General features: G+C 42.7%; 1 protein-coding gene across 5 annotated transcripts in view; it reads right to left on the reverse strand.

Annotated features, from left to right (window-relative positions):
* ZNF385D (zinc finger protein 385D) overlaps nt 1-14,189 on the reverse strand; it is a 339,897-nt gene that overhangs the window by 15,667 nt on the left and 310,041 nt on the right. For all 5 annotated transcript variants that reach the window (XM_088463446.1, XM_088463439.1, XM_088463432.1 and 2 more), the window contains one exon: nt 12,230-12,408. In XM_088463446.1, coding sequence (XP_088319572.1) covers nt 12,230-12,408 — 179 coding nt within the window. The remainder of the gene's footprint in view (nt 1-12,229; nt 12,409-14,189) is intronic.

The raw sequence follows: 14,189 nt of genomic DNA on the forward strand, positions 1-14,189 counted from the left end.
GCAAGTAGCTGTGCATCTTGGTAAACCATGCTGCAGAGAGATTTAGATTTGGGAGGGGTGTGTTTAAAGTGAAATCTAAATTGCAGTGTAAAAATAAAGCTGTCCAGCATTTGTGGGCTACATGCAAAAGCAGCCAGTATTTACCCTGCATGCAAAAGCAATGTATGTATTTTTTCCCCTTGCCATACTTGCCTACTTTTGAAAAAGCATTTCAGGGAGATTTTGCAAGAAACGCCTATGAGCGCAGGTTACAGTGGGCGTGTGCTGCTACATCTGAGAGGTGTGTCATGACATTGATTATATCCAAATGTAAATGAGTCCAAAAGCAGTTAGTAAGATCTATTTGTTGATGAAACACACTGATACTTCTCAGAAAATTCATGCAGCCATAGGGATCATTGTGTCTTATAGCCAATGCGGCGAAATTATACTAATGAGCTGCAGCGACTCCTGCCCTCTTACATGAGTGGGCTGCCACTGCTGCTGGCTTGGGTCCCGGCACCTGCTCAATGAATCTGGCAGGCGTCTGGACTAACGCAAGCGCATGAGCGCCAGTGGCGCCGGCATGCACACCCTTAACACCAGCTTCTAGGGCTGCATTGTTTGCAGCCCCGAGAAGCCCTGTTGGGCTGCTCTCTGCTGATCGCAGCCCGGACTGGCAGTCCCATGGGGAAGAGAGACCTCCCCCTGGCTGGCTGTCTTTAGCATGAGTGGCAGGTGGCATCTCCAATGGGAAGTCACCTCCAGTCACAATGAAGCAAGTGCAGTCACGGACTGCACTGGCTCACTGAACTGGCAGATTTTACTGGGGGTAAGATACGCCACTGCTAATTATCCCATTTAAATGTATATATCTCTGTATTTTAATATATATAACAGCGTCATAATTGGGGTAGGGTGAATTCAGGAAGATTACTACACTCTTCAGGGAGACAGGGAGATTACTACACTCTTCAGGGAGACAGGGAGATTGCTACTATTTCATGGAGTCTCCCTAATAATCAGGGAGAGTGTTGGTAAGTATGCCCCTTGCATTGCAACATGGTTTGTCCAGGTACACCATTACGTGCTTTATCTTACGCTATTCCCAAGTCTGATTTGGGCTCTTACTTTGCTTATAGCTTATTAGAGGCCTGATTCTGAGTTTTATGCATATGCACACAGCAGCTGCATCTTTGGACAAAGCTGCTGTGTGCATATACAGTATGCAGGGCTGCTCTCAGAAATTTTGGGGTCTGGGACTGACAAAATACACAAAGCCCCCCAACACCCCCCCCCTGTGTTTCTGCAACTCCAGCCCTGCAGTGCCTCAAGCCAGCCCCATTATGTCTACCCAACCCGCACCCCATTCTGTTTCCCCAACCAGCACCCCCTTCTGTCTCCCCTTTTATGTCACCAGCCAGCCCCAATTATGTGTCTCCAGCCAGCCCCCCTTGTGTCACCAGCCAGCCTCCCTTTTATGTCACCAGCCTGCCCTCTCCCTGTGTCTTCAGCAAGCCTCCCATTTATGTCACCAGCCAGCCCCCCTTGTGTCACCAGAGAGCCTCCCTTTTATGTCACCAGCCTGCCCTCTTCCTGTGTCTTCAGCAAGCCTCCCATTTATGTCACCAGCCAGCCCCCCTTCTGTGTCTCCAGCCAGCCCCAGCATGAGTGTCTCCAGCCAGCCCCAGCGTGTGTGTTTCCAGCCAGTCCCACCATATATGCCTCCAGCCAGCCCCAGCATCAATCACTTACCTCATTCTGCCTTCCGGCTGGCAGCTGATCCTCTTCATCTTGCGGCTCCTCTCAGCAGCTCGGGGTGACATCACAATGTCACATGCACTGCACCACATAAAAAAAATTGTATTGCCCTGTACATGCCATCACCGCACCTCTAGAATTAGCTCACCACTTGGAAGACAGGAGCTGTGGCAAGCCACTGAGGGTAGCTCCGGGAACTGTTCTGAGCTTCCAGTGGCACTAGATGGTAGGAGCCAGGGGCGGACCCCCTTTCTGTCTGAGCAGACCCCCCCTGATAGTGGCCCTGCATATATGCTAATGCTGCAGGAGGTGTCTGAAGAAAAAAGACGCCTCCAGCCAGCATCTCAGATCTGATGCCTGTGTCCAAAGTCACAGAATCAAATCAACGTAGTGAACATCGGTCACAATGTTAGCAGCATCAGCTATCTGAGTAAGCCCAAGCTTACTCAGAATGGCCACCTCCTACCCGTGTGCGAGACCAGTAAATCTACATCAGCTGACGCAGGCACTGGCCTCAAAACTTCCAAATAATATGGCAGATGCACCTTTATTTTCTGGGAATGCAGGCAGTGCCGCCCCATCCCACCCTAAATGGCTGCAGCATGTCAACCATGCTTTGGCTTAGGGTGGACTGCGGCGGCCATCGCAGTCAGTGATAGACACATGTGCAGTACAGATTCTGGGCCTGATTCAGAGCCAGACGCTCTTTCAGAGCGCTCGCTCTGAATCAGTGCTCTCCCTCTCTTTTTTTAGAGCGGCCTCCTGGCCGCTTGCATAGCTGTGGGTGACCACCCACAGCTATAGCGAGCGGCCAAAAAGATGGTCGCGATGGTCAAGACCATCGCGACCATTGGGCTTGTGACGAGACCCTTGTGGTAGGGTCTCGTCTGCCGCAAGCCCTGAGTGCTTTTGGCTCTATCAGAACCAAAAGCACTCCCACTGACATCAATTGTGATGTCAGTGGGGCTGGCTTCAGACGGTAGGCGTTCCCATGGGAATGTAGCAACGCCCCCAGCACGCCCACCAAAGGGGGCATGCTGTCCCTCAACATCAACAGCACGCCCCCTTTGTAGCGAGACTCATAGCAACGGCTTGCCCGTCGCTATGCAGATCTCGTGCATGCGCACGACGGAGCAGGCTCCCTCGTGCGCATGCGCACTTGGCCATCATCGCGAGCGGGTCTGAATCAGGCCCTCTGTGCATTCGTTGATCATTAAACATCGGAATTGAATGCAAACCATCAGGTATGCATACAACTCCGCCCTATGTACTTAGGATCAGTGTTTTGGCACAGCTATATCACAAAGTACATGGCTTGCTAACAGGACTACTTGGCACGAGGATAGTTGTACAGTATGTGGACACATCTCTATTCTGGTTTAACACTGAAGTGCACATTACTTATGCCAACAGCCCAAAATGTTATAATACAATATTTTTTATTTGTGATCTACATGCTACATTTAGTAAGAGAAACATTTGCTGTTACAGTTGGTTGAGTGTCACAGTCAATAAAAACAAACATAAAACATTTATATTTGCCAACACAAAAGGTGCAGTGCTTGTAACAGAACAATTAAGGGCCTTGTACTGTTACATCTATTATCATAGAACATTTTCCAATTAAGTAGTATTCATGAAGTACTTTACAGTGGTGGAACTAGCGAGTGGAGGGCCCAAGTGCAAAAATATGCTTTGGACTGACTCACCCACATCCCTGCTAAAAAAAACCACTGGAGTCGCTGAAGCCATCGGTCCAGGTAAGTGACCGCTGGGCCACCAGGGACATTATGTCGACATGCTATCATGTCAACATGAAATCCATGTAAATATGAATGTTGACATGCTAAGCATGTCAATGAACTGCATGCCAATATTTTGACCTTGTCTACATTCTCATGTCAACTTGATGCATGTCTACATGATAACTGTCGACCTAACATATCACAGACACTGTACATATGCCCCAGGACATACTTGCGCTCGTAATACAACAAAAGTGTGCAGGACTTCCGGTTCCGGTTGAATGGCGTGAGGACCTGTGCTCGGAAGCTCTGCTACATTTGGCCCCTCATCGCACTATCTCTTGGCTTTTCAAAGCCTCCAACTGAGCTCCCTGCCATCCGCTCTACCCCCTCACTTACCTGGCTGGAGATGGATAAACATTTCCCATCACAGACGCCGGCTAAATCCACGCAGCGAATAGGAGAAGAGGCGCGCCGAGTCCAATATGGCGCCGGGCTCCAATAAAGATGTTCCCTCTCCGGTTCCCAAGAAAACAGCAGCCGACTCACTACCTTCTGCTTCCCAGGAAGGACGGTCCCCTGACTCCCCTGCGACATACGGAGACTTGGTGGAGGCTATAAAATCCACTTTGGCCCCATTACTCACTCAGGCTGTAGCAGACATATCCACGTAACTTCAGGGGTTAACGCAGTGAGTAAATGATATGGAACTTCAGCTCAAGATCACAAACCATGATATTGCTGATGTGAGACATGCAGTTAAACGTCTTCACAAGAATAACATGTATTTACTAAATAAAGTGGACGATTTAGAAAACCGGTCTCGCCGGAATAATCTGCGGTTAGTGGGATTGCCGGAAACAGTTAAAGGTGCCGCCCTGGCGCACTTTGTAAGGCAGACCCTACCCTCCTTAACAGGCATTGAGGATATCTGCCATGATCTTGTTATCAAAAGGGTTCATAGGTTAGGTCCACAACCTACCTCATCTCCTTCTCGCCTCAATTATTTGCATAAATCTGCAATTTGGTCTGCAACTCGTAAGGTGAGGAGCCTTACATGGTAAGAACACAAAATATTCTTATTTCAAGATTATTCCGTTGAATTATCAAGGGCACGCAAAGCATTCTCTAATATATGTGCTCAGCTGGTGAAAAACAAGCGAAAGTTTAACATGATGTATCCGGCGACCTTAAGACTTTATGTGGGATCATCTAATTTCGATTTCACCAACCTAGCAGATGCTGCAGGATACCTTCATGAAGAATCGCAATCACATTCAACAGACATTGCTGGCTGAGACTTATTTCTACTACATACATGCTCTGGTTATGATGTTAATATAATTAATCTTCTCTTCTCCTGCTTAATACTATATATATTATATTGGTTGACGCATGCTGATTGATGGTCTGAGGTCGCATATATGTGGTATTCAATAATTCAAGTTATTATTGCTTTACTAACCATTTTCCATGTTTGATTAATGTCTTTTAAGAATATGACGTTTAATCTGATTTATGAATGCATAGTATATTCTTTTGTGCATTTCATGTACACAATGCTTATTTGTCTGTGCCTAGATAGGTTGCAAGTTTATGAAATAAATTTGATCCCTTAATAAATGACCTATGTTCTACGATACAATTCTCTGGAAAATAATACTGGTTGTCTATATTGAATGTTTAATTACATGTTATTTGATCCATGTATTTTTTTCTTTGCTTTTATTTTCTCATTATATCACAATCAGGTGATCCTGTAACACATTTCCTTGATTTTCACTTATGTGATGTATTTTTCTCACCATCCTTTGCTTGTTTGTCTACCCCTGTTTTGTCACTTTTCTCTTGTACCCATTCCCCCTCACTTAATAGCATATTTGTAATAGTTTTTATGTCCACATCATTGTTAATGAAGATTGTAGTTTCAATGTATGTTCTATTATTTATCCGTCTGGGATTATGACGAACATTATGATAGGTTCACTTAATGTGGGTGGTTTTCATTCACGAGCTAAAAGGCGAAAAAGTCCTCCTTTATTTGAAAAAGCAAGGGTTGGATTTAGTGTTCTTGCAAGAGACATATTTAATTGCAACAGAAGTCCCCAAACTCCAGATGTTGAATTGGTCTGTGATAGCAACTTCCACCTATAATTCAAAATCGAGAGGTGTGGTAATCCTAGCACAGAAACAATTGAGAATTGAAGTCAGTTAGGCAGTGTCTGATCAGGAATGGAGGTATGTTATAGCATCTGTATATATCTGTGGTATTAAGTTTGTATTATGTAATGTCTATGCCCCTATCATTTACTGTAGATCTTTTTTCAACGTCTCATAGCCAAACTCAGCATTTACGGCAATGAAACACTTATAGTGAGTGGAGACTTTAATCTAGTCTCATCACATATCCTAGATAGATCCTCACCCTCTACTTCCTCCCCTCCATTACCTAAGTTAGGAGTTCCTCACTTTGTTAAGACTTTACAAATGGTGGATATTTAGCGTGTATTGAAGCCCTTGGAGAGGGATTATACGTGCCTTTCAAAAGCTCATCAAACACTATCGAGGATTGATTACTTACTTTCTTCAACTAGGTTGCTCCCTAATGTCTCCAAGTTAGTATTGAACCCATCCTAATTTCAGATCACACTTTGATATGGTTATCACTCCACATACAGGTAGAGAGGAGTGGCCCTAGACAGTGGCGGTTGCTCAATCTTTGAAATTCAGGAATAGGTTGGAGTCCGCATGGGAGGAATTTAAGAATGACAACATTGATCATTTGGAAACTTTTCCTGCCATATTCTGGCAAACAGCCAAGGCGGTGTTGCGTGGTGTCATACTTTCTTACGTTTCAACACAAAACAAAATGTTTTCCAACTCTTATATTGACAAACAAGCTGCTTTAACTGAAGCCTTCCAAAAGTATAAGGAGTCCCCTAATCTTAAGGTGCCCACACACATACCGATGTCCTCACGATACGATTTTATGGCCAATTTCCTCATGAACTTTCACGGAGCTCCCTTGCCATCGTGATCACGATTTGGAGTTAAAAATGTCCAATCTGACTAAAGATCTATCTTGCAGCCAATGCATTGTATCCCAGATTGGCTAATCTGCCCTACAGCGCGGCAGATCAGAAGATGCAATGTACGATGAGCGGGGATGCGCATCGGCATCATGCTCGTAAGTATAAACTCACGATTTGTACTTTTTTTACCCTATTCGTCGTCACGATTCGTCGAAATCGGCCAAATCATTTAAAATGTCGCTATGTGTGTGGGCACCTTTAGTAATAAACAGGATTATTTATCCAAAAAGACTCACTTTGATGAGTTTCTTCAAAGCAGTGGAGATAGACACTCTTTTAATATTAACTAATTTCCATAAGTTTGGAAATAAGACGGGGAAACTAGTTTCCAAACTTCTGAATGGCACTCACAGCCCGATGTTGGTTCATCCCTTAACCACCCAGGATGGGTTCCTTACCTCATCTAATGCCCAGATTGCCGAGATTATGAGCAAATTTTATTCAAAGCTATACACTCATCCGGACTCCAATTCTTCTAATGACATACCTGGTGCTTTTTCCTCTCCTTCCCCCTCATTCGGGGACACAAGTGTTCGGTGCTCCCCTGCTACACCTTCCTTTGTTGCTTGGGATTCTCTCCCATTCCCTACTGTATCTCCAGACATGTCCTCAACTTTACACGCTCCTATAACTTTACATGAAGTTTTACAGGTAGTAAAGCATCTAAAAAATGGCTCAGCCCCTGGCCCGGATGGTCTGAGTGGTGATTTCTACAAAATTCTTCAAAGTCAAATAGGAAACACACTTGTGGCTCTCTATAATAATATTCTAACAACCAAGTCCATTCCTCTCTATTTTAATGCAGCTGTTACAAGGTCTTGCCCAAACCAGGTAGAGATTTGTCTAAACCGGGGTCCTATCGACCGATATCCCTTCTTAACCTCGATTATAAGATTTTCACTAAAATTCTTGCTGAGCGACTGAAAAATGTTTTGCCATATATCATCCACCCAGACCAAACAGGCATCATAAAAGGTAGGCACTTCGTTGTTAATGTTCCGCGTGTGATTTCGGCAATGTCAAGGACTCGAGGTCTCTTAGCACCAATATGGTCATAACGTTAGATGCTGAAAATGTGTTTGACCTGATTTTGTGGCTACATCTCTTCAAAACATTATTGTATTTTGAATACCTGAGCCCTTTATTGACATCTTGAAGACGCTCTATTATCATTCTAACACTCAAGTTTCATGTAATAGCATTTTATCTAATCCATTCATAATACAGACCTCCAAGACCTCCCCTTCATTGAATGAAGTCAAATTGAAAATGACACAACTTAGATATTTTGATAGGAGAGCTACTTTCCCTGATTTAGATAATGGTGTTGAAAAATTCTATAGGAAATGGGGTTTATATATACATTTATTACCCTCAGAAGAACAAACGCAAATCTTTCAATTATTTAGTAACACAGAATTGTATCTTCATAAACAAATTTTACTCAATGCATGATATTGTAGGTCTACAGGTAAACAGTGGTGCCTGATTAATCTGGCTTTGGATATGATCTCTTGTTTTATGTCCTGTACTATAGTCTTCACCTGAACATATTTGGATGACATACTTGCTTCATATTCACTTCCCCAACCCCACCAATTCTTCCCTTATGTGCTTTTCCCTAATATATGTGTGTCTGTATGTTGGTTTTATTTGTTTGTCAAGTCTAACTGGTCAGCTTTACACTAACTGTTATTGATTGTACATTTTTTTTTTCATTGGATAGATGTTGCTGGCTTGGGTATATTTTTACCTTTATATAATACTAGTAAATGTTCTGAGATGCTCTCAGGTCTTTCATATTGTACAACACATGTATGACAATACTCGGGAGCGATTCTCCGTCTTTTTGTTATTATGTGACATTTCAATAAAACACATTTGAAACATCAAAAGTTCACAGATACAAGGAGAATCCCAGTGCTACTCAGCATTGGGATGGTACTCTCCAGATGTGTGAGCCAATTGTTGTTAGTTATCATTTTACTGCTTTCTTACAAATTAAGCGAACTTGTTTAGTAATCCAAATTTCTAAATGAAATATAGCTTGCTTAAAATGTGGAAAGGTCCAAGATAAAAATCTTACACTATATCCAATATAATCGTTTTTAACAGTAACATACAATATAATAATTCTGTTTTTAAGACATAAAAATGAATTGTCTGTCTAGCAAATGTATTTGTCCTAGAGGCAGCATATGTTTATTTGTCTTTTTATCTGCTGTATTTGCATGATATAAAATAACAATATTCATAGTTGTAATGTACATGGAATGACAATAACTAAGAATTACCCTCTCCTCACTCAGTTGTTTCATTAGACACTGTATAATCCATAAGCATTTCCTGCGGCTTGAAAAGCCAAAATTAATCCAAGCTTTTTGCATTCATTTTGCAATTTCTTTCAGCCAACTGTGGTATTTGGCATTTAGGTTTCAGGTGCTTTTTTTTTCTCTTAGGCGGGGTACACATTAGGTCATATATTGGATTATTTGTCGTTTAGAGGCTATTTGGAATGACATATCATCCATATCGACTAATGCGTATGCACAATTGCGTGTTCATGTGCATCATTCACATCTGATATGCTGCACGTCAGATGGGAAGATGTCATGACGGATGTGGTGCACATCTTGCAGTGAGTTTGCTCACCCGAACCGGATGACCACAAGATATACAGTCAGGTGCATAAATATTGGGACATTGACAGAATTTTCATATTTTGGCCTCTTTTCACCACCACAATGGCTTTGAAATTAAACAAACAAGATGTGCTTTAACTGCAGACTTTCCGATTTAATTTAAGGGTAATTACATCCAAATCAGGTGAACGGTGTAGGAATTACAACGGTTTCTATATGTGCCTCCCACTTTTTAAGGGGCCAAAAGTAATGGGACAACTAAACAATCCTAAATCTAACTTTCACTTTTTAATACTTTGTTGCAAATCCTTTGCAGGCAATTACAGCCTGAAGTCTGGAACGCATAGACATCACCAGACCTGGGTTTCATCCCTGGTGATGCTCTGCCAGGCCTCTACTGCAAATGTCTTCAGTTCCTGCTTGTTCTTGGGGCATTTTCCTTTCAGTTTGTCTTCATCAAGTGAAATGCATGCTCAATCGGATTCAGGTCAGGGGATTGACTTGGCCATTGAATAACATTCCACTTTTTAGCCTTAAAAAACTCTTTGGTTGCTTTTGCAGTATGTTTCGGGTCATTGTCCATCTGCACTGTGAAGCGCCGTCCAATGAGTTCTGAAGCATTTGACTGAATATGAGCATATAATATTGCCGAAACACTTCAGAACTCATTCTGCTGCTTTTATCAGCAGTCACATCATCAATAAATACAAGGGAACCAGTTTCATTGACAGGCATACATGTCCACGTCATGACACTACCACCACCATGCTTCACTGATGCGTTGATATATGTTTTGGATCATGAGCAGTTCCTTTCCTTCTCCATACTCTTCTCTTCCCATCACTCTTGTACAAGTTGATCTTTGTTTCATCTGCCCATAGGATGTTGTTCCAGAACTGTAATGGCTTTTTTAGATGTTGTTTGGCAAACTCTAATCTGGTCTTCCTGTTTTTGTGGCTCACCGATGGTTTACATCTTGTGGTGAAATAATAAAAAAATATATATTCTGCGCTATTGATGTTATTTTGAAAGCAGCTCCTAATAAAATAATTTCAATATGTAACAAATAAAGAGCGCTTGTGAATAAACATGTATGAATGTAACGCAATACCTGTAAAAAAAAAAGGGGATTAGTAAAAGATGTTTTAAGGGTTTTAAACATCTTTTACTAATCCCCTTTTTTTTACAGGTATTGCGTTACATTCATACATGTTTATTCACAAGCGCTCTTTATTTGTTACATCTTGTGGTGAACCCTCTATATTTACTCTTGTGAAGTCTTCTCTTGATTGCTGACTTTGACACATATACACCTACCTCCTGGAGAGTGTTCTTGATTTGGCCAACTGTTGTGAAGGGGTTTTTCTTCACCAGGGAAATAATTCTTCTGTCATCCACCACAGTTGTTTTCCATGGTCTTCTGGGTCTTTTGGTGTTGTTGAGCTCTCCGGTGCGTTCTTTCTTTTTAAGAATGTTCCAAACAGTTGATTTGGCCACACCTAATGTTTTTGCTATCTCTCTGATGGGTTTGTTTTGATTTTTCAGCCTAATGATGACTTGCTTCACTGATAGTTACAGCTCTTTGGATCTTATATTGAGAGTCAACAGCAACTGATTCCAAATGCAAATGTCACACCTAGAATCAACTCCAGACCTTTTACCTGCTTAATTGATAATGAAATAACGAGGGAATACCACACCTGTCCATGAAATAGCTTTTCAGTTGATAGTCCCATTACTTTTGGCCCCTTAAAAAGTGGGAGGCACATATAGAAACCATTGTAATTCCTACACCGTTCACCTGATTTGGATGTAATTACCCTCAAATTAAATCTGAAAGTCTGCAGTTAAAACACATCTTGTTTGTTTCGTTTCGAGGCCATTGTGGTGGTGAATAGAGGCCAAAATATGAAAATTCTGCCAATGTCCCAATATTTACGCACTTGACTGTATTGGTCCAATCTTTCCTCTGAAGATATCACCTGAACTGCCAGTGATCTACACAATGATTGCATAGTGTGTACAGGAGAAAAGAGTTCTTGGGAACATTGATATATCGGGGCTTCGTTCCGAAGATTGCATTGTGTGTACACTCTATATCGTGTGCTCTGGGATGAAGAGAAATTGGAATGACCCTCGTGTCTTTTTTCCGTCATTCTGATGTGTAACCGGCCTTACATTTCACTATTATAAACTATAGCTGCAACCAATGCTATTGTTTAAGCAAAATGTAATAAAGTTTAATACAGAAAGATTTCCATCTTTTAAGACAAAATAAAATAGATTTGACTTGAACACTGGAATTCAAGTTGCTTGAATTCAAGTTCTCACTTCTCAGGGTACCTTACCTTAAAGGAGTTATGCATTTCATCAATATACACACAATTAGGGATTTCACACAACTGGGCAAGGGCTGTTTACTAAATGCATACAGAAGATACTGAGAGTCATATTTACTGGGGCATAAATAATCAGAATTGCTTTTTTCATGGGACTAACATTCACTATCATGCAGGGGCATCTTAACAGAGGAGGGGGCCCGTGTGCACTCCCTATGCAGGGCCCCCTCCTCTCTCCGCAGTGGCCGGCAGCCAACTGATGTGGCTGGCCAGCCACCGGAGCGTTAGTAGACTCCGGGCACTAGAGTGTGCTCAGAGTCTACTGCGCATGCGCAGAACACCGAGAAAATGGCCACGGCGGCCATTCTTCGGCATTCTGTGCATGCACAGTAACTCTGGACACTAGAGTGTGCCTGGAGTCTACTGCGCATGCGCAGAACACATCGGCGGTCATTTTCCGGTCTTCTAAGCAATGCTGAGACCCGCCGCGGGACCACAGACAGGTATCTTAAAAATAATATGGGTGCAGGGTGTGCGGTGCGGGGCCCCCCTGTACCTGGGGGCCCGTGTGCCCCGCACACACTGCACCCATTATAGATACGCCACTGCTATCATGTTAATGCTTATGGTATAGCCATATTCTATAAATTATGTTTGAAAATTGCTGTTACCTGTTTAAGTTGTGTCTCAGAGTTCACATGAACATCACAGATTTCACAGTGAAATGTTTTGTTCTGTAAACCAGTGGTTCCCTTGTTGATGGGTCCTCTGCCTTTTACACCTGCTCGGGGAAATGCTTTAATAGTTCCACTTCCATTTCGGGCTTCCACCATTGTTTTGTGCTTTGTACCTGAAGTTATAAAAATAATCATTAAAAGACTGTCACATTGGTTATCATAGATCTGGTTTTTTCATGAACAGGAGAATTGGGGAAATAAGGGGGTGTGGGTACAAATAACACAGGAAGAATATCCATGTCCCCAAGATGGTGTGACCATGCTTCCTTCAACTTTGCACCTATCACAGAGGGTATCAGTATTTGCAATAGAGGGTGACTGCACCTCCATATGTTTGGTCATGGTCCCTAGTAAGTACAGATCTCCTGGCAGACCTGTTTATGAATGGGCCAAGTTACCACAGTACATCAGGTGCAACATTTGTTGGCTAATGAAGGAGCACACAGGTTTATGTGGTCACTTACCAAAAAGGTTGTTTATCCAAACTGATAAATATGTCATCCAGTAAAGTTTTGATCAGACCTAACAATCATTTTGACACGTGTGACTTTCTTGTGTCAGTAAAGCATAAAAGTGCCTAAATGCCAGCCAAAATCACCATATATGTTGTAAGATTTAATTCTAATAATTTATAGTCTCATTTACAGTAACAGTAGGTGTACATCCAACTAGAATATACAGTATTGCACCTTGGCAAAACCATGCTGCACTACAGGAGGATGAATGCAGTCAGAGATTACCAGTGGAGGCTCCAGAGGTGGGGCTGCAACAAAATCCAAAATTCAAATAAGGGAGTCACACCAACTGTCACCCCAAACGCTGCCAAACATCACCAGCCAGGACTCACTGGCAGTTGGTGTGGCTCCCTCTATTTGATTTTGGTCTGTGCTGCAGCCCCACGTCTAGAGCCACCACTGGAGGTTTCATATTTTGCTTTTCTTACAGCTGTCCGAATAAGCTGCAAGCTGGCCATACATGGTGTGATACGCACCATGCGACGCGATGGGGAATCCGATGTCCGACATATCGGGCGGTCCCCACATAAGGTGTGATCAGGTGGCCGACCGCCCGATATGCCGGCTCCTCCCTCCCCATAGTGCTGCATGGGATCGCACATCACATTCCCAGATCGACTGAACCTGCAGTAAGATCTGGGGGTGTGATGTACGACCCCACGGGTGCGCGCTCTGTCTGATATCATGCCCATACACGGTACGATAGAGCAGCCAAATATACCAATCCGTCGGATCGGCTGCATTATCACATCTTCACCAGCAGTGTTGTACTGCCAGCTAGAGGGGGAAAACCTCAGCTTAGGAGTGGAATTTTAAAGAAAAATGCAGAGATACATAAAGCAGCCACTGAACCACTAATGATACACAGTACCCTTAGAGTTGGGAGGGAAAAGCATAGAGCATCTCTAAAAGGCAGTGAAAAAATAAGCTGCCCAGTGTTTGTCTGCTACATGGAAAAGCAGACAGTCTTTTTCTCTGTGCAAAAAGAAAAAAAAATACATGTGCACAACTTGGTTTGTCGAGGTAAAACTGTGCATCCTTTTGTTTGATTTGTTCCTAACCTAATGTAAATTAGTCCCATAGTGCTTAATGCTGTAGGTGAGACTCAGGGCATGATTCAGCTTGGATTGCAGTTGCTTTATAGTTATACTAGGGGTGTGCACCGGCCACTTTTCGTGTTTTGTGTTTTGGTTTTGGATCTGGATCTTTCTTCGTGTTTTGGATCTGGATTGGATTTGCCAAAACCACCCTTTCCGTGTTTTGGGTTCTGGGTTTTGTGTTTTGGATCTGTATTTTTTTTTTATTAAAAGCATAAAAACAGCTAAAATCACAGAATTTGTGGGTTTTTCTGCTCCTATGCTATTATTAACCTCAATAAC

Source organism: Taudactylus pleione, unplaced genomic scaffold (assembly GCF_031769625.1).
Source record: "Taudactylus pleione unplaced genomic scaffold, aTauple2 ptg000053l, whole genome shotgun sequence".
NCBI lineage: Eukaryota > Metazoa > Chordata > Amphibia > Anura > Myobatrachidae > Taudactylus > Taudactylus pleione.